The sequence below is a fragment of the Physcomitrium patens genome, chromosome 8 (assembly GCF_059467195.1).
Source record: "Physcomitrium patens ecotype Gransden chromosome 8, ASM5946719v1, whole genome shotgun sequence".
Taxonomy (NCBI): Eukaryota; Viridiplantae; Streptophyta; class Bryopsida; order Funariales; family Funariaceae; genus Physcomitrium; species Physcomitrium patens.
Window position 1 is genome coordinate 11,686,785 of NC_143417.1, and position 27,761 is coordinate 11,714,545.

General features: G+C 34.7%; 2 protein-coding genes across 2 annotated transcripts; both read left to right on the forward strand.

The window, feature by feature from the left end:
• Window positions 1-8,969: 8,969 nt before the first annotated feature.
• Window positions 8,970-12,439, forward strand: LOC112285939 (mannose-1-phosphate guanylyltransferase 1). Its single transcript, XM_024527345.3, has 4 exons — window positions 8,970-9,589; window positions 10,153-10,215; window positions 10,613-10,852; window positions 11,145-12,439. Exons 1-4 carry the CDS (start codon window positions 9,479-9,481, stop codon window positions 11,814-11,816), a joined length of 1,086 nt encoding a protein of 361 aa, XP_024383113.1. The 5' UTR covers window positions 8,970-9,478; the 3' UTR covers window positions 11,817-12,439.
• An 11,888-nt stretch (window positions 12,440-24,327) lies between these two features.
• On the forward strand, window positions 24,328-25,081 carry LOC112286032 (peptidyl-prolyl cis-trans isomerase CYP19-4). Its single transcript, XM_024527536.3, has one exon. It carries the CDS (start codon window positions 24,350-24,352, stop codon window positions 24,962-24,964), a length of 615 nt encoding a protein of 204 aa, XP_024383304.1. The 5' UTR covers window positions 24,328-24,349; the 3' UTR covers window positions 24,965-25,081.
• Window positions 25,082-27,761: the final 2,680 nt, after the last annotated feature.

A 27,761-nucleotide genomic window follows, 5' to 3' on the forward strand; every position in this document is an offset into this window, starting at 1 on the left:
AATTGGCAACCACTCCCAGGAAAGCTCCAGTTTGTGGGACAATACATAATATGTATCTTTTGTGCACTAACTAACTAACTATATATAAGCAATCAATGGGTGTTGCACACGTATGGTTATCCAATCAAACACAATTTAGTCCTATTCTGCAGAAAATGTCATCCCGGTCGGAAAGGAACCAAGCAACAAAGTGTTTGCAAACTATCCAAACAGTAGGAATTAATTTCAGTGGGATATGAGGGTTTAAGTTTCGCACGTAAAGCACTGAACAACCTCTGCCCACTACACTGAAATAATACATGACTGCCCTTTCCCTCTATTAATTTTTTGCTTTGCCTTGTTCTTTGTTTTGATTTTTTCGTGTACAGTGGAGTATGTCCAAGCTTGTACTTCAACACACTGTTGGGATGGACAGTATCTACCTGGCAGCATGTACAAAGGTTGTGCAAGTTTGCCCTACATAATTCTAACACTCAGAAGAAATGAACAAACATGAACACACACACACACACACACACATATGTATATATATATATATATATATATATATATAGCTGGCACCACAAATCAGTGTAAAGCACTATCACAAAGTATTATAGACAAGCTAACAAGGTTTGTGGCCTGTCGAACTGAGACGGAGACATGGGATTTCGAAAGCCAAGAGCCAAAATGGCCCATCAAAATACCTTGAACTTGTAGTGTAAATCCTCAAGTTCCAAACTCTCTAGCTTAAGGTACACACAGTGAAAGCAGCAAGACTCCAAAGATAGTCCATTGCCAATTCTTTTGCATCCAAGCATCGGCTACACAGGCGGTTGAAGGTCAATCACTTAAGACTTCCTATGAGGGTCTTCAAAGAGTCATGTTTTTTTTTTTTTTTTTTTTTTTTTTGTATTCTCTTCTCCACTAACTTAGGTCTTCAGCCTGTGGTATGAAAAAGACCTTTCGAAATACTGAAGAAGAGAAGTACTGGAATGTGGTAATATGACGGTAGCATATTCCATTCTCTCCCCCATTTATTTTAAACCTATGATCTTCTAAATAAACAAGAGAACCCAATAAGCATTGAGATTGAGTTTTGCACCAGAATAGCTATCGTGTTAATAACGCAGATTTGAGTAGAATGTAGGCCAGTGGGTGCTCCCAAGCTTAGCAAGTGAAGGTTCTAAGGCTTGTGGTGAGTTACAACGTTCGTATTGATTCCCCAAACATGTGTTCACTTGGATCCCATAAATAGGAACGCATTCTCCCATCACGTTCCCATTAACCACCAAGCCTGGACTGCCAGTTGTGTTTTCGCTGGTCTGGAAATGACGAGTTGCCATGAAGGGAACGGGCTTGGGGGGTCTACGATTGTGAAAGAGGCGGAGATGGGTCTCCGTGGCTTCGTGGTGTCGATGAATGTTGGACTCCTCATTTGTTGGTTCAATTCATTCGTCGCTGTTGATGGGGTCCTTCCCTTCATATTGAATCCTGTGATTTAAACAAAAACTTTGTTTTTTTGTGTTTTGCTTTGGACTTCTTAAAGATAGAAAGAAAAACCCATGGACATTCTAGTGGAAATTATGCAGTATTGTGAAGAACTATGCAGTGAGGATTGTGTGTATGCTTAGGAAATTATTAAAGTATTACACTTAAATAATTTTGAAGTAATGTTTGATTGTGGAGAAATCAAAAATACCAAATGTTTTTTAAACGGTTTTCATGATGCAATTTTACAAATAAGAAGAATGATTAGTAAAGCACAAGAAAAATGATGGCTTGCAGTCAAGAGCTGTTTTTCGGGTGCTTTTTATTGTGGCCGTAAAGCTGCAAAAGGAAACTGAATGCAGATGAAAAAAGATAACAAGTATTCCTATAAAATACAAGTGAAAGTATTCAGTTAATTATTTAAAGAAGTATAAATTATTCACAACATATGTGTTACTAATAACTTCTGACGATGAAAGTTCAAAGCATCAATTAGATGAACACAAAAAAATAAATATAAATAAGGCATGCCACATCTCCAAAAAACAACACGTTTTCTGGGAAAAAAATGAAAAATGCATGATCACAGAACAAAAAAATAGAATAAAACGAAGATATTTCAGAAAATATATATCAGGAATAATTATTATTCGACAGACCAATAATAGTAATAATAATAAAAACAACCACATTAAGGATAAAGAAGACACCAATCAGTGCACAACATAGATGAACAGAAGATTATGTGAATAAAACACATCCATCTGTTCGCTGACTTAGCCCACTTTATTCTGTTGGCTTAAAAATAAATACAACTTTACAGAGACAGAAGCAATTCAGCTCTTTATATCATTTGGCAACAAACCCTAATCTTGTTTTAGGCCCATTTTAGAGCTAACTAAGTGCAAAAGAATCTTGGCATTCCTGGCAAAATGACACTTGTCATGCAAAGTTTAGAGATTAGGAGTTAAAAGCCATAAACCAGCATGGCACATTCCTCAATCCACATCACACAGATTTTTCTTATTTGTGGGGTGTTCATGCACCTCATCTAACTCATTTGCTAACTAAATTATTGAATAGTAGGCATCCAGGCTTCATAGCAATAAGCTGTCACTAGGCAAGGGCATGAAATGGGGTTATCACTTCATGTGAGCTATGTTAAGAGGGGTTTTACACACTATGCCAACAATGATTGGGGAACAATGGGAACCTATTAGATGCCCAAGCGGGCACTTCCAAAACATGAATGTTGGGTTGGACAAGAGACTGGGTCCTATCATACTAAAATAGTACGCAAATGGGTTGTGGCACCCTTTGGGTAGCTCCAGAGATGGGTAGCAGTAATTCAAGGAGTTGTGTGTGTGTGTGTGAGTGAGAGAGAGAGTGGGGGGTTAAATTTAAGAGCTTGACCCAGTTCAGCCATATAGATCACTTGGGTGACCTTTGTCCACTTCCATTTCAGTCAGAAAACTCCAAAATGGGAAGGCCTTCTCAAATAATTGAGCTCTTCTCCCCTTAGCATTTGTGTGTTTCTGGGGTCCTGATGATGCGGCATTTCTGGGCATGTGGAGGTGGGTTTGCTGCATGCCATGAGCTTATCACTTGGATGACCAAATGTGAATGTATGCAAAGAAAGATGGGAATATGTACTCAAGACTTTCAAAGGAACTAAAGAATGTTATACATGCAAAGAAAGGGAATGCTTTTCTTTGACAATTGGAGTGACAATGGTTGTAGGAGGAGACCAGCTGACAGAGACTCATGACTTGCCCCTCAGTTGCCATTTTTGGTGGTAATTTTCCACTGCCGAGATGACACTTCAATCATAGAGTCCTATTTCACAATGCTCTAAGATGTACATGTTGACCTAAAAGGGTGAAGGCATCATTCTCTCACACATACATGTATACACATATATGGTATAGAAATATACTATTTTCTCATTGAAAAAAATTAAATGAAAATTAGTGGGCAGCCTTAATAGTTGGAGTTTAATACTAATAACCATGGGAAATGTAACCAGGGTGATCAGTTGCAGTATCCCCAAAGGATTTTGTGACCCTGCATATCATACATACTCAATCAATCAATCAATCAGTTCAGTGCCAATTGCCTTTGCAAGGAAACACCCTTTCTTGTTCACCTGGTTCACACTACCTTCCACTGGTTGCCCTCCTTTTTGTAGTTAAATTTACTCTTGTCAACTTCCCTCAATGTGTGGAATCATTCTTGTCTACTTTGCTGTTTTCATAGACAACAAGTTCAGGGGGGGGCATTTGCCTTCCCTATGTGCAACCAAAATGTGCTCCTACTTCACAGTTATGATCATTAAATTTTATTACATGTTATTATTATTTTGCCAGATATCATGTGCAAAAATTCAGAAAATAAATATATATTCTGCAGCAAGTTTCTGCATCCAGTCTTGGCCACATTTTATTTCACAGCTCTGACAAGTGTGAGAAAAACCAGCACCCACAATGCATGCAGTGTGAGGATGGCAACATTCCAGAACTAAAACCTTTCAGATTAGAGGTATTGTAAAAGAAGAAGAACCCAGTATATTGCAGAGAGGGGGTTGGGGGGGGGGAGAAATGAATAATTTATGGCTATGGAACCATTGGTACTACTCTTCTTCATCATGGGCATTATTGAATGGCTCTGCAAGGTTGTACAACAAGGTTCACAAGGGGAAAAGATACTTCTGTGTATCACTGACACAACTACAAGTGTCTTTATCCCTACAATAGAACTTGAGAAATTATTTAGACCAGCCTATAGAGACATATAGTTTTTAAATTATATGTATATATAGGCTGGTTTAAACAAAGAAGTCTATTTTTATCAGTTACTGAGGTAAATTATTCAAAGTGTATTGAGAGGAAAAGTCAAGGTGATTTTTATTATTTTTATTATTTTTACATGGTATAAATAATGTCATTTCTAAATTTTCCATTGAGTTCTTTGTTGAAGGGTGATTTTATAATATATTGAGATGCCACGTAAAAAAAATGTTTTATATATATATATATATATATGTATATATATATATATATGTATCATTTACACATATATTTTTAATTTTCAAGTGGTAGAGAAAAGATATGTGTTGTAATATATAAAATGGTAATAAAAAATGATTTGTTTTATGTCCTCTTTGTACTATCTTCAAATAAAAAAATTTAAAAGGATAAAACTTTTCTTCACCAAGCAAGGGACCTTCATGGGGGTTTTGGACGGCAACCTTTACAAATGTGCTGCCATGTACAAAGATCTCACTAGAAACAAACAAAAAACAATGCATTGTAGTTGAACTTCATCATATTATGATACATTGTTATTCTTTTATTTTCGTCCAAGTCAATAAATTTCATGAATATACTGGTAGAAGTAAGATACATGGGCGCACATATTCATGGGCATTAATAGATGCCCTGTCTACATGTTCTCTCTTTCTTCCTACGGAGTCCATGGTTCCTTGAACCTGTTGTGAGTAAAGAACAGGCTCATCTTCGAATCTGTAGTTATATCAGCATTAACAACAAGATTATAAGATTTCCCCATGCGAAGGAGGAGTATGAAAGCATATTCAGAAAGATGTACATAAAATAACCTACTTTTGAACGCTTGTCATTTAACTGCTTCGTACAAGCCGTTCCCATGTTCAGACATAATTTCAACACTCACAATTCTGCAGGATTTTTACAATCCATACCCGCAAAATAAAGTAAAAAACAGTAAAACTAAAACATAACAACTATATCTGAAATTATCTGCTAGCCTAGGACATTGCAGTGGAATGACAGATACCACAGCATATTCCCAATGAAACCGTTCCACTCACGCATACGCAAGGTGGGTGCAAAATCGCCACTCAAAACTCACAACTTTGAGAGAGCCAGTCTCGCCGTGCCATCATGACTCTCACAGCCACCATCCCGATTCCTTCGACCGGAATCCTAGTCCTTGCAGTTCGTTAACCCCTAATTACGCCGTCCCATTCATCGCTGCCGAAACGACAAATTCCTCCGACTCAGATAGGCTGCTGCGAGAGCCCAAAGACCCGGTCTCCGCAAAAGCATCTCTTTTTCAGTTCGGTCGTGGTAGATTTGGGAGCGATAGTCCTGCGATCAGCGACGATCTCACCGATCGCAGGCTCTCCTCAACTTCCGGGAGGACCATCGGGGGCCCAGCCTAGCCCGAGTGGGTGGGTGAGAGTGCGGAGCCCTACCTCCTCGCCCAAGGAAGAGCTCGAAGCACTCACGTCGAGCTGAGCCCCAAAGTTTTCAGCAAATCTGCAAATCCAATCACATTAAATCGAAGCCTGTAGCGAACGCGTTCTATTAATGGGAATCAACCAATGTTCCCTATGCAGATTCCTGCAGTACTCTTTGCAACCGACATGGGACCGTGATATGCTCGCATTTGGGAACGATGCCCACTTGTCGGGAACGGTGCGTATCTTACCACGCTTTCGTGGACGTTCTCCATCCGTGCCCCACGAGGGGAACGATTCCTCATAACTCGGCCGACACACGACGGCGACGACGTCGTCGCAGTCTCTGGCTCTTTCTCTCTCTGTGGCTCTTCCTCTGAAGCCATAGACCTCGGAGAATTTCCTCCTTTTGGACTCTCGTTTTCCTTCATTGTAGATGGACCCGAGTATCTTTTCTTCTTTTTCTTTCGTGGAATGATGGTGCATTGGGGAAAAGCATCGGAGGGTGAGCTTCTGACGGGAGCCGCGCAGAGGGGGGAGTGGCTTCCAGCTGAGTCCCCTTCTGTTGCTATGTTTGCTGCTTTGAGTGGTTGGGGTTTTGTCGATTTGGTGGCTTGAGTGTACCGGTGGAATAAGCAAAGGATGTGATGTGATCTTGTTTGTGGAGTTTATCTGTACTCTCCTTTTTTCCTTTTATTTCGGTTGAACTATAGCGTCTGGCATTGCGGATGAAGGGATTTGATGGTGTGAGATTTGGCATAAGAGAATTCCTGCCATTTTGTGACCGAAGGGTTTGAGGTATTTTCCGAATTTTAAAACGATGTCCAGCAGGACTAGTCTTTGTTTGGTTTACTCTCTCTCCTCCTTTCAAACCTTTTCGCTGAATTTCACAACACTAGCACTGATACAACGCATTCATCGTGAACGGCCCGTGAATAAAGCGAGACGATAAAAACAGAATAAAAAACAAACAGAAATAAATAAAAACACGAAAAACACTCAGAAGTAGTTGTGACCGCTTCGGGCTGCAGGCTCTAGGAAGCAATGTACACGTCATTGCACAGAATTTGAATACCGGACAAAAATAAATAATGCTCAATCAAAAAATAGCCTTTCTCTTGGGAATCTCCTCACATTGCAAATAAGGATTTCCATTTCTTCTTTTTATTTGTGTCGGTCATGAAACGCACATTGATCATACGCGTATACACTCAATGCAGATATTGACAACTCTTGGAAACATATTCGATGCAACAAAGCCCATGTTGAGCTTGAAGGAAGGAGGGAATGAGAAGCGACCCACAATCAAGCTGGCGATGGACCCACATGAAAATGGTGGGACATGTTGAAACTCATTATCCCCCCCCCCCCCCCTCCCTCCCTTCAAACGAAAGCTTTTACAAGCAAGCAATGAGGAGGGGTCCCCAAGTGTCCGATACATTCCACTTGGCATGTATATCAATGAATTGGGCAGCATTATTAATCTTATTCTCCAAAAACAAACAAAAAAACAATAACAACTACTTGCCACTTACGAGTGAAAAAAAAATGCCGGTCCAATGAGTTTGTGTGTATTCCTCTTCAGGTTTTATTAGGAGTAAGAATGATTTCTGAGAGAAAAAAGTTAACATTCAATGCAGGTGGAAAATGCTTCAGCAAATTACCCTTGTGGACAATCACCACACAATAGATTGTCCTTTATGTGGTGACATTGAAGTAGAATCCTTTTTGCATATTAAATTCACAATTTTGTTTCAGCAAAGCTTGTGGTGGAGACTATTGTGTGTGACAAGGGCGAGACTTGCTGTTGACGGGGGTTGGAATCAAAAGCCGACATGGGTTGAGAAGCTATTAATTTAATACTGCATCTCATTTGCTACTTGGTTTTGAAACAAACTTCTTCACTTTCTTCAATTCGGTTCAATAACTGGGCATATTGAAGAATTTTGAACTGACCCAAAATATCGATTTGAATGAAAGTGATTCAAATACATTCATTTTCCAGGGTTTGAGACTGGGCAGTTTCTCCTCGCCCATTGAAAACGAGGTCAATGGGAAGTAAAGAAGGGCCAAAGGTTCGGAAGGGTTTCCTATCCCGATTCCTTTTTTCTTCCCTGATCGTCCTTTTCACCTTTACAGAGATACTTAAGTGTGAGTGTTTGTCTTCATGTTCTTTATTTTGCATTATTTTGCTGATGCTCGAAAACCTGGTCCAAGTGGCTTGATGGCTGTCTGACTGGGCGGCTTAATTTTCCTCGCTTTTTCCTCCAATGTGGTGCAAAGTTAACGATCGCAAAGGCTGACCAGACCAGACCAGACCAGACCATGCCAGCGTTCAGTCAGGACACGGCAACCGAGATAAAGAGACAGAGAGACTGTAGGTGGTGCGGCACTTATCATCCAACGACGTGCATGGGAAAAACAAATATTAGAAAACAAATAAAATAGATTAAACGAAATCATCCATCGTGGACTGCGCATGGGCGGTGCGGTACATCCATTCTGTGTGCATTGGAAGTAAATCCACAAGGGGAAAAAAAAAAAAAGAAAAAAAAAAAAAAAGATAAAAGAAACATCAAACACAGCTGGAGTCAAGTTTCATTATCATGGGGGTGCAGCATGTTCGGAGAGGAAGCGAATCCACGTGGGGTTCAGTTTGTGTCACATTCTTACTATTACCCAAAATTGTATATTATTAACACTGATTGTCTCCAATTATCTTTACACGCGTTTTCGCGTCTGAACGTTAAAAACAACACAGGCCACGCTTGCACAGATGCACACAGAGAAGAAGCAGCAGAAGAAGATGAAGATGCTTGGGTGAGAATAATTTTGCAGGCAGAATGCAGTGATTGGAACGAAAAGACTGAGTAATCCACATCCACATTAATTTCTAAAAACCAGAAAAGAAGGAGAATGGCAAGAAAACTAGAGGAAGAAGAAAAGATAACAGAAGCAGTTGATTAGTAGCCACAGTTAGGAGAGCAGTCAGAAAACTGCCGACCCTCCCTTGGCCAACATTCACCCATTGCAGCTTACGTGGAAAAAGTCACAGAAATGAAATACACCTGGAGGAAAAAAATTAAGGTGAAGGCAAATGGAAAAACACAAAAGGTGGGTGGGGCCCCTAGCTGTAACGAGATGCAGAGGGAGAGAGAGAGAGAGAGAGAGAGAGAGAGAGAGGAGGCCGAGACGTGGAGGAATGCTGAGTGAGCGAGCGAGGCAATCGTCTCTGCCTCATAAGGCCATGCCCTGCGCAACCAGATTTGACTCCGGGTTTCCAACTTCTCCCCTTCCTGTTGCGCTCCTCTCATCGCATCGCATCGCCCTGCATCTACCGCCTCGGAACCCATACCCGCCTCATCTCACCATCACGCCGCCATCTCTCGTTCGTCGCTCACGCTGCTAGCTCAATCGCATTCTCGTGATTTGAGGCGTGGAGACGGGTCGTTGCAGTGGTGGCTCTGTGTGTAGATCTGGGGTTTGGAACCATTTGAAGCCGGGGAGGATTTTGATCCGGGTGGGGGGTGTTGGGTTGCTGAGCGATTCTGTGCGCTGATAATAGGATTTTGTGGGAGTTGGGTTCGGTCGTGAGCTTACGAATTTTCGGGAAGGATTCGGGAAATTGGGGGTGGTTTCTCGAGCTGTTAGTGACATTGCATTTGCGGATTTGGGAGAGTGTGTGTTTGTGAAGTGTTAGTTTTTGCGGGTGGTCGCGGAGGAGGTGTCCGGATTAAATTCCGGTTGGGCTTTTTATTGTTTTTGGGTCGTTCTTTCCTTCCCAGCACCATGAAGGCATTGATTTTGGTCGGTGGATTCGGAACCAGACTGAGGCCGCTCACTTTGAGTGTGCCCAAGCCCCTGGTGGATTTCGCCAACAAGCCTATGATTCTGCACCAGGTGACAATTCGTTGCTGTTGTGGCATTGTGTGAGAGTCTCGAGATGCGTGCAGTCAACTTGGATTACAAAGTGTATGGGCCCAATTTGGATCCACACGGAAGATGCATTCTGTTAGAGATAACACATTTAACAATGGGAGGGTACTAGTTACTTGTATCTCATTTCGTAGTCCCTGACATTGGGTATCATTGCTGCGATCATTGCCGTATGTGGTATTGAAACTCCACAGGAGAGGATGTTGGTGTGTTGTGGATCTATGATAGCAGCTGTTGTGTTTTTAAAGGCATTTGTTACACCTTTGTATGTTCGTCTTGAGACATGTGTACACGATATGTTGTCCTTTTGCCTGAAGAGTGATCTGCATGAACTTCTTCTGAGGCTGTTTTCTGCTTAGCGTAGTGATAAATTATTTCTGTTCTCGTTGGGAGGAGTGGAGAGCTCTGCTTTTACAACTCTGAATCGCCTGTAACGGAGAATCTGTCGTCTCTGTTAAAGCGCCTGTTTTACATAGCAGTTGCTTTGTGATCTGTGTACTGATATATCGCTACAATTCCTGGTGCAGATTGAAGCGTTGAAAGCAGTCGGTGTGGATGAAGTCGTCTTGGCTATCAACTATCAGCCTGAGGTATTTATTAAATAGATTGATTTTCATATCTATGTTTGCAGAATAGTGCTTTCTGCGATGTTGTTGTACGTTGTGGTGAGTTCTAGTGCATACAGAAGAAGGATGAGTTCGCGTGCATTGTGTGTGCTGCCTCTTCCTCTGCATTGTACAATCATTTAGATGTAGGGAATGTGAAACCATTTGTGTTAGCGCGCGATCAGTGTTGAGTATAGCTATTTCATGTGCGGCGCTCAACAGTATTGCACTAGAAGTGCAGAATAGCATGTTTGATTGACACTCTTATATGCTCGGTTGATGTCGAGTTTTAAGGAAAAAAAAAAAAAAAAAAAAAAAATCTATGCTTTTTCGATTCCCTTTGCTGGAGTCAAGTAACTCAGTTGCGCTTTCATTGCAACAGGTGATGATGAATTTTCTGAGAGACTTTGAGAAGAGCCTTGGCATCAAAATTACCTGCTCTCAGGAGACCGAGCCCATGGGCACAGCAGGTCCTCTCGCCCTAGCGAGAAACAAGCTTGACGATGGTTCTGGTGAGGCATTCTTCGTGTTGAATTCTGATGTTATCAGCGAGTACCCTCTAAGGCAAATGGTAGAATTCCATAAGAAGCACGGTGGCGAGGCTACCATAATGGTCACTAAGGTACTCCTCAATCCGCGACTTGATGTTTGTACTTGTCATTCTGCATTTGTGCACTACTGAGGAAATACGTTGCAGAACATAATGAAGACACGGTGGTTATCGCTTGACGCGTTTTAAATGTCTTGACTGACTGTCACATGAGTACTTGTCGATTCCTCTTGGTGTCTTGAGAACTGATGCATCTAATAATATCTTCGATTTTAAATGAAATTTTCTTGTCGATTACCTCCTGGTGATACATGTTGCAGTTTTGTCAATTACTCACTTTCTTGACGATGCATTTTTCTTTCAGGTCGATGAACCTTCCAAGTACGGAGTGGTGGTCATGGACGAATCGAACGGTTGCGTGCAAAGGTTTGTGGAAAAGCCGCAGCAGTTTGTGGGCAACAAGATCAATGCAGGAATCTATCTCCTTAGCCCAAAAACTTTGAACAGGATTGAGCTCCGGCCTACATCCATCGAGAAGGAAGTGTTCCCCAAAATTGCAGCAGAGAAGAATTTGTTCGCTATGGTCTTGCCAGGCTTCTGGATGGACATCGGTCAACCCAGGGACTACAACACCGGTCTTCGATTGTACCTCGAGTCTTTGCGGAAGAAGGATCCAGAGAGGCTGGCATCAGGATCCACATTCTTGGGCAATGTGATCGTTGACGAGAGCGCTAAAATCGGAGATGGATGCCTGATTGGACCGGACGTCTCCATTGGACAGGGATGCACAATCGAAGCAGGCGTGCGTCTCTCCCGCTGCACAATCATGCGGGGCGTTCGAGTGAAGAAGCACGCTTGCATTTCTGGGAGTATAATTGGATGGCATTGTACTATTGGACAATGGGCAAGGATTGAGAACATGACTGTGTTGGGCGAAGATGTCCGCGTCTCAGACGAGATCTTCAGTAACGGAGGAGTAGTGCTACCGCACAAGGAGATCAAAACTTCCATCCTGAAACCTGAGATTGTCATGTGATTGAGCCTCTCATTTTAGAAATCTTATCCATACAAACTGATAGATCTCCATCTTTCTCTATATCAGGAGCTTAGATGCTTTCAAGCTGCTAACAGTGGACGTCGTTCTCATCAGAAATGAGATTGAAACAGTCTACCACAGCGCTTGGGAGGATCGGAATCAATTCCCTGTCCTGTGTGATTTACGGTCTATTTTTTGTCATATTCGAACAGGTAACATGCACCTTGTAGAGAAGTCGACCCACAGAGACTGGCATAGCTTAGAATTCTCGTAGAGTTAGATTAGGAGGTTGAATGATGTTTCAGAAATTAGAAGGGACGGTGCTGATGTCGGTTGCGGTTTCAACGTGCGCTGTGCTCACCGAGGGAAGCGATGGGTGAGGAAGGGGCTGATTGGCTTGGCAGTGGTATATGCCAAGTTGAAGGTCTGAATAAGTAGCCGGAAGACGTGAGCAGATGCAGATAGAGAGACAGACAGACAGACGAATGACTACATACGCGAGGATAACATGACCTTGATGATTTTTATGAAGCCTGTTGCTTCCAGGTAAACTCAAGCAGCCGTTTGAGTTTGTAATAACAGGTGTTTACTTGAATAGAAGTTCTTACGCCTTTGTGAATGGATCACCAGTCTGTCAGTTTCTCGACCTTTCGTGTTGTTCTTGTTGTTTTCAGTTTCAATGAGCCACCTCGGCAATTGCGGGTAGGCAGGCAAAGCCATTATCTACGCTCTTGCCTTCCAAGTTGAAAGGCTGTTCACTTTTTCATACCTTTAACTGATCGAGGTTTCCATACATTGGATATTCTAGATTAAGGCCTTTTTTTTTCAGTGCTAGTCTGCAACTGTAGGCGGTTTCAAAGAGTTCTGCTGTACAAAAGTCTGTGCGGAAGATTTTTATTGGCAATAGACTGTTGACATTCATTACTCAGACTCATCAGTTACGGTGTTAGGTGGGTGAGGGTTTACGAAACCTGTGTGCTGTACAGATTCCACAGCAATTGCACAACTTCCACAAAGGAGAAAAATAATGCAGATCGCACATTCTTGAGGGAACTGATCGTCAATTACAGAAATAATTCTATTCTGTGTTTGACTTTTATGCAGTTCAAAAGCATGATACTTTGATGTACACCTCAATATGCCCAACTACTCAACTTTACACTCATATCAGCATCAACTATATTGAAATTAGGAGATGTATGTATAATTGAAAGGTTGGTAGTTAGCAAGTTTTCATTTGCTAAGCTTTGTTGGATACTTGAAACATGCGTTTCAATTATTTTAGAAGCCTAATTTTAATTTCAGTGCTATTAAAGGATGAAATTGACTTTTGATTTGAGTTTTGATTTGAGGTACTGATTATTTTACATCATAGAATTGTTTTTGATGTACTGTAAAGCAGCAGACCATTTATTTTCTTCAGTCTACTTGTGTTTTCAATATGTCCTCATGAATTATTTCATCAACAGAAAACAGTCATAGAAAGGTTGCAATCAACCACCGATATTCACCGGCTTTTACATGGAGAGAAAACTGGTGTTCTACAAGCACAGTGAGGGTTTTTGTTTTATTTTAGTTTTATTTTTAGTACGTGTCATATGTCCAACTAATATCAACTCTATGAAATTGATGTTTGTAATTCCAACTAAAAAAAGAAAAGAAATTATGGTATGTATAAATTTTAATTTATATGTTTCTATTTCAAACCATAGACATTTACATGTCAATTCATTAAATATGAATACATTAAGTTGGATTAGAAATCAACACATAGAAATATAAATACAATAAAATGTCTAATATTGTCTACCAAAATATATTGTTGTAGAATATTTGTCTACCATGGAATATTGGATAGTTGTGGACTATGTCAAAGCTTTAGAGATGCTAGCAATTTAAGCTCTTGAGCTATTGCTATCTAAGGCTTTTGTTGTCCACCCTCTGGCTGTGCCTCTCAATATTCCAGGTGTAGAATTGTTGCATAGAAATATAAGTTCAAATTTTTGGAAGCAAAGAATTGGAAGAACATTTTTTTTTTTTTTTTTTTTTTTTTTTTTTTTCCTTCTTCATCAAGTAACCATATTGTCCATGGCAATGTAAAAGACAATATTACCTTACACATCAATGTTGTATATAAAGCAAGTTAGAGGTGGAACAAGGAGTACAACAATTGGCTCTTCATGCAACTATACTACAACAACAATAATTAATATTCACCTCTCTATATAGGTATTTATTATATTATGTTATATCTTTTATATTTTTATTTTATATGTTATTTTTTTTTAATATTTTTTTTTATTTAAAATTTTTAGTAGATGATATTGAAAAAAAACTTTTAAGTCATAATATATAATATCAGTAAGGTTGCATACAAAAAGAATATGGAGTAAGATAACTCTCACTTCCATTACTAGTTATTTATAGGTGGTGGTTACTATCCTAATAGATATCTTCCATCATTTGATGAATACATTCATCTAACAATCTACTGAGACTATCTATTGATATCTTATCTACAATGAGGATATGCCTTTAATATATCCTATATATCCTTAAAATCTTTTACTTGTTCATCTACCTTGTCTCTTGGTCTTTTTATATATCAAGAGCCAACCTTTTGACTATTAAGAACTTATCTAAGATAATATCTTCTATAAAGTAATTTATTTTATTTTTACTTTTACTTACTTATTTTAATACTTCCATTTTTCTATTAATTAAAAGTTTTCAATGATAATGTCTTTATCAACATGTGATGTCTATCCTTGACTAGTGTCTTTATCAATAAATCAACATGTCTTCTATTGCTCAATACTTCATGTCAATCACTCTCATTTCAATCTTCTCTCTTATAAAGTGATGTTGAATGTCAATATGCTTCGTCCTTGAATGATGCTTTGGATTCTTTACAAATATCCTTGGTGATTGCTTGAACCCATATAAAGATTTCTACAACTTACAAATAAGCTTCTTCTCTCTTGAAGCTTTTCTCTTTACATTCAAAGGTTAATACTCTTTATTATCATCATTTTCAATATCTTGATTGTATTCATTGCTGGTTCTAAAAATTATAAATACACTTTAATCTATCTTCTTTGGATCTTCCTTTTAATTTTTATTTCTACCATCTTCATTGTCATCTTCTTCTTTTTCTTCTTGTTTTGTTGAAATCAAAGATATATCCACAAATACACCATTACTTCTATTTGGATATATTTCCTACTACTCACAAGCATTCTTATGCTTTAAAAATTCTACATCATAACTCTTGATGATCTTTTTGATGTCTTAACATATTAATCTATATACCTTGATATCTTTATAATATCCAACAAATACAAATTTTGTATCTTTTACATCAAGTTTAAACCTCATACAATTTGGTATCTTTCTTTAAGTAATGCATCTAAAAATCTTCATGTATAAAACACAAGGTTTCTTGCTACTCTAAGATTCTTGTGGAATCATTGATATGAGTGCATTTATAAGGCACCCATTTTTGTACACATTGCAATTACTATAGTTTTTACTTAATACTCATGCTTAAGATTTTGTACATGAAGCATATTTCTTGTAATTTCCACAATAGTATTGTTTATTTTTTTTTACCAATTTTATTTTGTTGCACAGTATGAAAAGTAGATTTTTGTCTTACAATATTTTGAATTTTCAAAAATCCATCAAAATGATTTGATATATGCTCACTTCTATTATTCATATATAATACTTTAATTTTGCACTCACATTACTTTTCTATAAGTGCCTTAAATTCTTTAAATCTTAAAAAATACTAATTTTTTGCTTTAAAGATGTAAATCCACACCTTTTTTGAAAAATCATCAATAAATATTACAAAGTGCCTTAATCTTCTAATTGATGATGTTTTCATTGGTCTATAAATATCAGAATATATAATCTATAATAATTTGTTAGCATATATTATGATTCCACTTAAAAATAAAGCTCTTTTTTTATTTGCTTTATATACAACCTTTATAAGTAAGTATCATGGTATTGTGGCTTAAGTGACCAAGATCCAAGCTACTTATCATAAATTAAAATTCTTTCATTTTTTTAACATTCAAATAATTAAGTCATTAATGCAAAATTTCAAACTTATCTTGATCTTGTAAAAATTCAATAAATGCCACAACTTCAATTCTATTCATCTTCTTACAATTAATGAAATAGAAGTTGCTATTTTAAAATTCTTTAGCAACATCTTGTCTATCCAATGTCTTCATAAAATCCCCATTTATGTCAAATTAAACCTTATAACCATGTGATATAAATTTAGTCACCAAAAAGTTTTTTTTTTTTTTTTTTTTTTTTTTTATTTTAAATCTTTGGTATGTATAACACTTCTTTCAATCTCATCCTCTTTATTTGGTCCTTTACAACAATCTCTACTACATTGGAGCCAATTCCAATGGCTTATACTATGCCATTGTCTCTCAACCAAACTTTTATTGGTGAAATTACTTCAAAAGTGTTAAATATAGAGTTGTATGATATCATGTATTTAGTAGTATCCAAATTTATAATCCACTCTAACATGGTAGCCATAGAGGCTTGTTCACTTGCCATAAAAATATAGTCATCTCTACCAAAGTTATCATGTACATTATTTATATTTTTCATATTTATTTTCTTAGCTTTATAGTATTTTTTTACAAAATGATATGCTTTTCTATAAATATAGCAATTTTTTAAATTACTTTTAAAATTATTGCATTGATAAAAATAACTACCTTTTTTTTATCTTAAAATAGAACCAAATCATTAATTTAAAGCTTTTTTTCTTTCTTCTTGGTCACGTCATAGATTAGTCTTGACATTTCATAATTCATGGTAAATTCTTTCATATTGATAGACTCTAATGCCATAATGAAGTAGTTATAGGACTTCAAAAGGCTAGTAAAAAATATTAATACAATGTTTTTATTATCAATTGATATGTCAATTACTGCTAATTGGTTTATAAGTGCTTTTTATCTTATTGACATGAGCCATGAAGTTATCTCCTTCTTCTATCTTTATTGTTAAAAACTTCTTTTTTATCTATAGAATGTTAGAAAAGTTTCTATTCTTATAGATGTTGCAAAGAGTCTTCTATGCTTTCATTTGTCTATTGCAAATAATTATATATGAAAAAATTTCCTCATCAAGATTTTTTACAATCAATTAAAAAGTATTTTTTAGAAGATGCTTGTATTCCTTCTTCATCTTTACATGAGCATTATTGCTCAAAGGCTCTTAATTTTCAACAATGTATCAAAAGTCCAATGAAGCAAATAAAGTTTTATTTTTTTCTTTCAATGGTAGAAGTTGTCACCTCTAAACTTCTCAATTACTTTCAAGCCTTCAACTTTACTTGAAGCCATATCTAATGAAGAGGTGTATTAAAGAAAAAAAATAAAAATAGAAGATAGACCTTTCAAAATCAATAATAAGGTATTATTGCCTTAAAAACCTAAAATGCCCTCTTTGTGAGTAAATTAATAATTTCACTCTTTAATTACTCTCAACTTCACTTATATGACTTTTTATAAGTCTTAAATTCTATTTAAATCTCTTATGTAAGTTTTTTTACTTATTAATCACCTTTAATCTTGCAAAACACTTTTAATTCCACAAACAACTCTTATCACTATAAGAAGACCTTTTAAGAAGTTTAGCACATAAAATCATAATACTAATACACTAACAATGTAATTGAGCAAAGAAATATTATATTTATATTTTAAAACATCAATCTAAAGTATCTTACAACTTTTAAGACCATAAATGTACTTTATAATAAAGAAGAAAAAAACTACATCAACAATTAGATACAAAAGTGAGGTTAAAAGATACCAAATTCTAATATTAATAATAATTGTAAGATCTACTCCTTATAATAAGAAAGACTTCAAAGAACTTCAAAAGTCACAACTAAAGATGAGTCGACCTATAACTTATTAAAAAAAAAGAATTTTGAAGTCATAACACATAGCATCAACAAGATTGCACACAAAAAGCGTATGGAATAAGATAACTCTCACTTCCATTACTTGTTATTTATATGTGGTGGTTGTTGCTCTAATGGATATCTTCCATCTTTTGATAAACACATTCATCTAATAAACTATTGAGACTATCCATTAATATCTTATCTACTATACTCTTATGATCCTTTATTTATTCATCTATGTTGTTGCTTGGCCTTCTTACATATGAAGAGCCAACCCTTTAACTATTAGTAACTTATCTAAGATAATATACTTTATAAAATAAGTTATTTTTCTTTCACTTTTATTTACTTATTTTAATAAATAATAGGCTTACAACTTATAAAGTGTCAAGAATATGAATCTATACAAAACTTGAAGAAGTTAAGATACTTTTATATCATTGAAATAGAAAAATAAACAAAAAAGAGATAGTTTTAAGATTAAAAAAAATTAGAATTTCTATTGCCAATTATAAAATAAATAAAATAAAAGAAAGATATTCATAAGATTAAGAGGGCTTTAATCTTACTTCTATATATACTAACAATTATGATCTTGTAGAAGCTTCATAAGGATCATGAGGCTTATGGCTCAAGTATCAAGTTGTAGATTTTTTTTAATGTAACTTCTTAAAAATAAAAAAATTAATAAGATAAGTTTTAACAACTATATAATATATTTATAAGAATCTAAATATCTAATTTATGTCTAAATTTCTTAAAAAATATATGATCTATCTAACATATTTTTTTATTTGAATTATTTTTATTTATTTAATTAATATAGATATTTTTTATATTATCCTTAATTTTAAGAAATAAGTTTTGTAAGGAGCAATTAAGTTGTATTATAAATTTATGAAGTCTAAGATATTTGAATAGAATTGGAAACAAATTCTAATATATTTTTTCATATAAAGGTGGTTGATAGATTCTTTGAACCATGTATAATATTTTATATTAAAACAAAAAGTTTGTTAAGTCATTTGATAAGATCTTCTTAATTACTTTTAAATAATAATTTTTTTATTCTATTAAAGTATACTACTAATCTCTAATAATATTACTAAGCATCAAGAATTTCTACTCAAATTATGATATCATATTTACTATATCTTGCCATCTATTTAAGAAATAATATGTATTTACAAGACCTTTATTTTAGTTGTAATATTTTAAAGATTAAAAAATATAATAAATTTAAAATTTTAAAATTTTAATAAAAAAATCCATTAATTATTGGTTCTCAATGTTTATAAAAGAATTATGAAAGCTAATCTTTGAATTTTTTTCTTCTTAATATATACTATCTTATTGTCAAAGGTTGGTCTTTGGTTTTGATGGATATTATCAATAAAAAACAAAAAAAAATTCTAACTCATCTATAAGATTCTTCTATGTCATTTATATACATTCATTAATATTATGTTTGCAAAAATTTATTAGATATTATAAACTTATTTTGATATTGTCTTAAATTTAAAAACAATCTCTACTTTAAACTTTAGATAGTTATTTATTTCAAAAAGAGGTAGTGATAAATATATTTTTTTTAATATATTGATTATTGTATAAGGTTTATTGAAAAATATATGGAATATATAATAAATCTTTAGTGACTATGATAATTGTAATCAATATGCAACTAGATTAGTTTGTTTATGAATAACAAATAAGCTAAGTTACTAGCAATCCAAGTTATTACAAGGTCAATTGGTCTTAATATTACAATATTTAATCACATCTTATGAATGAATTTAAATAAAATTTATTATTTTTTAAGAAAATCATTATTTTCTTCTTATCATTCTTTGACATTCTTTACCTACATCATTATTATTATGTGAAGCTTTGCTATTCTACTTGATAAATTTTTTGTTCTTAAATTTTTAATTTTAAAAAAGTCAAAATTATCAAATTATAGATTATAAAAATAAAAAATAGTACTTATTTTAAAAGAAGGTATATCATAATATTATATAAATATTTTGTTAATAACAAAAAAATTATCCAATTGTCTAAATGATAATTAATGATAAATCACAAGTATGTTTTTAGAACTTGATTCACATGTTTTATTTTTTAATTAGTTTAAGGATTAAAAAACTAAACATAACTAATTTTTAATCTTTAATATGTTAAAAAATATCTTTCAAAATCTTCACAAAAACTTGAGTCTATAACTAGATTTAATATCACTAAAAAAGTTGCAATACTAATAGAAATTATATATAAAATACCTAAGTTATTATTTTATTATTATTGATGAATTTGTATAAGGTACGAAATGCTTTATTCTTATTAGAAAATCTACCAATACAAAAATAAAATCTTAGGAATTTGAAATTAAAAGATTTGCAATAAATTCTGTTAAAAATAATAATTAAGACTAATTTAAATTAAATAAAGATTTAAAAAATCTTCAAAATCAATGATATGGAGTTTTTGCTAAAGAATAAGTGTCTTAAGATAGAAAAAATTCTTTGATAAATTTCTATATTTAAGACTACCAAAAATCTCTTGAAATTAATTCAAATTTTTTGTTGTATCCAAAATGTCATATTATAATTGAAGTACATGTAATTGTATTAAATTTTTTGAAATATATAAATTTCTTCTATAATAAAGAATATTATTATTAAAATAAAATACTTTAAAATCATTATGAAGAAGATTTTTAAAATCAAAAATATAAAGGTCTATTAGTTCATTTAAACAAACTTTATAAAAAAGACTAATGTCACTTAAAACTATTGATTTAATAACTCAAGGATGAAATTGCTTTAATTTTAAATAAATCATTATTAAAAACATATATAATTATTTAAATAAGAAATATTAGGTAGAAGATAAATGAAGATAGATTTGATAAGATTTTATGGAAAAGCTTCTTAGAAGCTTTATAGATGTAAATTTGACTTTATTTGTATTTGTAGCTAATTAATAGGTTGGAATCTTGATCAACAAGTTGGCCACATGTTACACATGTTGGTAATTTGTGATATAAGTTGGCCATGTGGCACATATGTAGAAAACTTGTCTTACAAGTTTGAGATGTATCTTATAAGTTGGACACGTGTAGGAGGTCTTATTAAACATAGTCACATAGCTCATAATTAGATAGTACATATGGAAGTAAGAGTGAAGCCTTCTTCACTTTCACTAATGTCTTTTTTGTTCTTAGTCTTATTTCAAGTGTCCCTAATCTTTTTGTTTTTAATAATAGTTATTCTATTTTAAATATTATATTATTTTTTAATATATATATATTGAGTGATATAATAGTATATTGAGGTTTTTAATTTTTATAATTTATTCTCCTAATTACTTGATAAGAATGCTATTTCAATGTTTTTATTTTGTTTTAGAAGTAAGTGAAATACCATACTTTGTTTGTTATGTTTTGAAGAGATAGAAGGAGAGGTTACGAATTCTCCACTTTACAAAAGTAAGAATAGATTTGCAATTATTGTAGATCTTTATAAGCTTCTCAACATTCTTAGAATGAAAATATTACATATTTCTAAGGTCAATCATAAAAGTATCATCCTTATGTCCATTGAAGAAGTCAATTATAAGATTCAAGGTCTATACTAAGAAGTTGTGTAGTTAAGAAAAATAAGTAGATCAACCTCACAATTGAATCCAAGAAGTCTTTCTATTATAAACAAAAAAGACTCAAAGATAAGTACATTAGAGAAGTTTAATGGAAGAAGATCAAAATTTTGAAGATTTTTATAAAAACTTAAGTTATATCTAAAGTAATATTCTTTTTAATACCTTAATATTTACTCAAGTTAGATTCATAAGCACATTTCTAACTAAAAAAGTTTTTTCTTGCTTTGCACCTTTGATAGAAAAAGATTCATAAGTATTCTATTATTAAAATTCATTCTTGGAAGTGTTTAAGACTAGATATAGAAAAAGTGATCAATAAAGGATAGTAGAGATTAAACTTCTATCTTTACAATAAAGATCACATTCAACTATTATATACGTTGCTAAATTTTAAAATTTTATTACAACATGGATTAGAATGAAAAATCCCTTATCAATCAATTTTACTATGATTTAAAATTTAATGTAAAAGCTTTATTATTGACAATGTTGAGAGTAGATTCATTAAAATAATTTATTTTTCAAGCTATTGTATGTAACAATTGATTTTTTAAAAAACTCTAAGAATAAAAAAATCAATTAAAGAGAAATATGTCAATTCATTATAACAATTCTTAAGTTTTCAAAAACTTATTTGTTAAAGTTGGAACCTATACAAATTAATATCATATATTTAAAAAATTTCATTAAATAAAAAAAGATTCAACATTGTTAAGAAGGTTTATGCTTATCTTATAAAGAACCTAAATACACTCTTCAATATTGTTTAAAGAAGCAACTTAATTATAAAATAAGTAGTATGGTTGTTAAAAAAAATGATGTTCTAAAAATTAAATTTTTTCAGCTACAATAGAAACTATGGAGCTAGAATTTTGTATAATACCTAATAAAGATCGTATTCTTTCCTCAAATCTCTCACCTTGCTTCATAATAGATGTTTTTTTAAGACCAAAAAATTGTAAAATATTTTTCTTGATAGATTAGAAGCCTTAAATTGTTTTATAAACAAAGACTTTATTAAAAAAACAAGAAATATCTCTAGTGAAGAAAACTAAGTCCATGCATATAGAAGTCATAGATGGTCATTAGTTGTCTTTTGGAGATGTTATTCATGAAACTATTCCTATAAATGTAGTAATGAATAGATATAAAAGCTTAGTAATATTTAATATAATAAAATCTCCTTTCAATACAATTATTTTAGAATTATCAAAACTAGAGAGGTATAATCCACAAATACATTAAATTTCTTGTAACCTTGATTTTTTTTGTAGCATAATCTACAACTTTGTTATTCAAGTAGAAAGTCATAACTCCAATATAACCAAATCCTTATTAATAGATACAAAAGCTTTTAGGCATATTGTGAAAAAAAAAATTCATCTTTTATTATTAACACCAAACCTATTATGTTTTTATAGAAAGATTTCAAGAGGTATTTCAAGCCAATGTTAAGATTATCAAGATGTTTTTGGAAAAAAAAATGCAAATATTCTTCCAAAACATCGTCTTTATGATTGTTCAATTGATCTTTAAGGAACTCAACCACCATTTGGATTAATCTATATATTATTATAGAACAAGTTGGTTGCATTCAAAGAGTACATTGATAAGAACTTTGCTAAAAATTTCATTCGCCATTCAAAATCTCTAGTAGAAACTTCCTTCTTATTAATATATATATATAAAAAAAAAAAAAAAAAAATCACTATAGATGTGTATAGATTATTGAGGGTTCAGCAATATCACCATCAAAAATATGTATCTTGTACCTTAATATCAAGTCTTTTTGATCAATTGAATCAAGTAAAGATCTATACTAAAATAGATCAGCGTAGAGTATACAATTTGGTATGTATCAAATGAAGAGATGGATGAAAAATTATGTTTTGAATTCAATTTGGACATTTTGAATATAATGTCATGCCTTATGGATTCACAAATGCATTATTTGCTTTTCAATACCTTATGAATAATATCTTCTAAGAATTTTTAGATGATTTTATCATTTATTATCTAGACAATATTTTAATCAATATTAAAAATAAAAAACATAAATTTTATGTTTGTCATATATAACAAAAACTTAAAGATGCAAGACCATATGCCAAGTTAAAAAAGTATATATTTCATACAACTTAAGTTGGTTTCTTAAGATACATCATTTTAAATGATGTCTTATAATGGATCCTAAGAAAGTTCACACTATCATGTAAAGTATTTTTATATTATTTTAGTTAAAATTTTAATTCATAATAAAGATTTTTGATTATATTATTGATTTATATAAAAATAAAGATAATATTATTTAAAAATAAAAAATTAAATTATAAAAAAAACTTTTATTTATTTATAATTTTATTTATTAGATTTGTAAAAAAAGCAACTTTAATATTATATATATATATATATTTTTAAAAAAATAACTCAAATATTTTAGAATAACATCACAAACTTTCAATTAAATTATTCACCACTCTCCATCATTCTAAATAAAAGACTACCCCACCAGTTTAAAGCCAACATGGATGAATGATTTTAGCATTGCCAAAGCTCATCATTTTTACAGAGAGAAGTTGTTCTCTATTTTTACTTTTTATGTTGACTAGTCCATTTTCGAGCATAGATAAATACATAGCCAATCGACTACGCCAATGACGACATTTAGCAGAATTATTTAGAGTTATCCAGAGCTCGGAGAGGACAGCTTCGAAGGTGGTCAAATACGACTCATGACCTCTAATCACGCTGCTTGGAGTCTTGATTACGGCTAATTTTCGTCTTCGAAAGCCACTTCGACTTTGACCCGAGATTTAGGGTTTTGTGCGCAATGGCAATGACGGGCGAAACCCTATAAGGCTCGTCATCGAGGAAATCACGTTCGCAGTGCTTCTGAATTCGAGGTTGTGGGTTTGTCGTGATGGCGAAGAGGAGCCTCGCTGTGTGTTTGACAGCGCTGGCGCTGTTTGCCGTGTTCGTGAGCGTGCAAGGAAAAGGAGAGAAGGCTTTGGACGAGGTCACAAGCAAGGTCTACTTTGATGTGGAGATTGATAACAAGCCGGTGGGACGAGTGGTGATCGGCCTCTTCGGGAAGGCTGCACCTAAGACGGTGGAGAATTTCCGGGCGCTGTGCACGGGGGAGAAAGGGAATGGCAAGAGTGGGAAGCCTCTGCACTACAAGGGCAGCGTTTTCCATCGCATCATCCCTAGCTTTATGATCCAGGGCGGTGATATCACGCACGGGAATGGCCGTGGGGGAGAGTCGATCTATGGGGAGAAGTTCGCGGACGAGAACTTCAGACTGAAGCACACCGGCCCCGGAATTTTGTCCATGGCCAATGCCGGACCCAACACCAATGGCTCCCAGTTTTTCATTTGTACTGTGAAGACCAGCTGGTTGGATGGCAGGCATGTGGTCTTCGGAAAGGTCTTGAGCGGACTCGATGTTGTTTACAAAGTGGAGGCTGAGGGCACCTCAGGAGGAACGCCCAAGAGTAAGGTATTTATTGCGGATAGCGGTGAAATTCCCCTTTGAATGTTTTATGAGAGGGGCAATCGTGGTGATTTGATCATACGCCTCGGGTTGTTGGAGAATGCCCTTAGTTAGGGTAATATGTGTGAGTGTCAGAAATGAAATCTATCCCCTTTTCAACGACTAGAGTCAGCGATCATGTGAACATGATCTTTTCTCTTGTGATATCTAGTAGAAATTTGCAGCTGAAAAAAATCGATGAGTCGGTTTGGTCGTGTGGAGATATGGTCTGCGATGACCTTGCTAGTACGAGGATCCCCTCGTACTGATTGTGTTAGAATTTGGTTTGGTTTGTTATTTTTTTTCTTTTAGGTTTCTCCTTTCCTATGAAAAGTGAAACTACAACCCGGCGCGGCACTGCGTTGAGGACTCGACAATCCCATCTCGATTTTTGTCACTGCTAGGAAGCCATGAAGAAACCCATCCTTTCCGACAGTCTTTGTCTGAGCAATATCGTGTCTCGTTAGCTTGGCCTGTTGGATGTGTTGAGAAGTTCACAAGGAAATCGCGATAACTAAATTTTTTATTCGGGTGCCTGACAGCAATTACCACAACTACGAATAGTACTCTGAAGGATTTATGTGGATTTTATTCTATTCGTGTTTGAGTATTTTAGGTGGAGGATAGATTAACTGGAGTGACTCGTGCTTGAATTTGGTAGCACGTAGAGCGCTGGAAGTTTCTGAAGGTCAGATGATATCCCTCTGTTCTACCTGGCTTTGAAGCAGTGTCTGACCAGGTGGAAGCGTTCACCTTAACTACGATTATCAGGATTCTATCCAATGAGTAGCTTCTGATAACATCTAAACTTGATGTTTCCTGTGATGAGATCAATGTCATGCACCACACTTAGTGAACCGTGCTGTTATGACCTTCACACCATAGAAACATCTGAGGGAATTTAGACATCTGCTTTCTCAACGACTTTTCATATCAGTTGTATCCAAAGCTCGCAATGGGGAGAGTCTTGGATCGATGACATGAGGATGATTTCAACATAATAGCTGGACTTGCAATTGGACATGTGGTAGTCTTGTCTTCTGCCCTTGAGTTGGCGGTGATGTCACCGAATTGTTTCAGTCCAGAGAGTCTGATCTCGGGTAATAGCCAGATCCGAAGAGACCAGGCTTGGATGCCCGAGCTCTTTCATTTCTGGTAGCTTAATTGATTCGTTTTCCCGGTGATTAACTACGTTTACTCTTGCTGAAACTTTTGTGAAGAAACTGGCCCATTCAATATGAAGATGAGTTCGTATCTTTTTTCTTAGTTCTAGTTGAGTACCCATCGTCCAGGTGGATTGGCGATGATGATACTAAAGTGTGTCAGAATATTGTCTCGAATCTGGGATTGCAGTCAGTTCTCAAGAAATTACTTTTTGCTGTCCGAGAATCCCTTTGGTCATTATTACTTCCTTCTGCTAGAGCAATTGATAACTGAGCGATTTCATATTGTTTGATTTTACTTCTGAGAAGTTGTGAGCATATTAATGCATCAGTCTTCTAAGCGACGTCACTTGTGTAGTTTGATGCCCCCTTGTGTATTGAGCATCTTATAACGACATTTGTATTTAACAAGTTCAGTTTTGAGCTGTAACGTCTGTTATATGCCCTTACAAAAACTGGATTGTCTTGGTGTAGAACTACTTAAGCTGCGGCTTTGTAGGAATAGCCCCCAGCTGGTACGTGGTACCGGATGATCAGAAGATCCAAATTGCTTCTCGTACCAAAACATTTTAATAAAAATTGTTTAACTAAAAAGATTCGTACCAAAAACCGTTTATTTTACTTATTTATTTATCTTGGAATCGGTGAGCCCTGCTGCCAATATTATTGGACAGCCCAACAATTGGTTGCGTACAAAATGTTAGTCAGCTACCCGGCATATCCCTATTGACACGAATGGATGACAGTCGGATGAATTGGAAAGGTCAGAGCACTAGGTGGCTACCTGTTCTGTCAAACTGCTTAAGCTGCTGGGAACGATATCCGGTAATGTGGAAGGTCTTGTTCGGTAAACGCGCCTACAAGCAATGCTAACATCCTTGTATCTGATCTCCTCGATCTGACTACTATATTTGATTAACAATCACAATGTTTCTGGTAACCATTGTTTCCACAGATAGTAATCAGGTTTTCGTCCCTCTTTTTCTTTTCTTTTTTGAAGTAAAAACTTTTATGAAGATCAACTGTGCTAAAGCCAGAGCCAAATTGTTAGAGAATGCGTAGATTACACCACATTATTTATATTTGCCATCTAAAGCAGAGAGCTCTTACTCGTACACGAAAAGTGCCGAGGGTCTTCAGAGAATATCCTAAGATGTTCAAAAATTATTGTTTTATATGTTTCGGGTGTTACAGATGTAAAAAAAATTGTTATTGTAAACCGAAATCTGTTGGCTCCATGAAATTACAGACATTCTGCAGTCTACAACACTCTAGCGCTGGCACGAGCATTTTGTCCGTCCTGGTTTGGCCTAATTGACACCAACATCACGATTCTCCTATCAACGGTCGGTCATAACCCTTCCACCTTACGAGGAAGCAAGTAAGGATGAAGGTGTGATAGTATCTCCTAGACTTAATCATGAATGGGATTCCAGAAAAAAGCAATGAACCAATAAATTTTCAGCCGCCGACCACATTACCTAAGCAATTGAATCTTCTACAAACGATATCTACATACCGACACAACCCAACTCATTTCAGAATTAGGTGAAACACAATATTTTCTTCGATCTGGATCCGCCGACAGGCAAAGGCTCAACTTATAGAAAACCGTGTACAGGGGAGAGGAAGGGCCG

Coding starts and splice junctions, on each gene's coding strand:
- LOC112285939 (XM_024527345.3), top strand. CDS start 9,479: ATGAAGGCATTGATTTTGGTCGGTGGATTCGGAACCAGACTGAGGCCG. Junction 9,590..10,152: donor AGCCTATGATTCTGCACCAG/GTGACAATTCGT, acceptor TTCCTGGTGCAG/ATTGAAGCGTTGAAAGCAGT. Junction 10,216..10,612: donor CTATCAACTATCAGCCTGAG/GTATTTATTAAA, acceptor TCATTGCAACAG/GTGATGATGAATTTTCTGAG.
- LOC112286032 (XM_024527536.3), top strand. CDS start 24,350: ATGGCGAAGAGGAGCCTCGCTGTGTGTTTGACAGCGCTGGCGCTGTTT.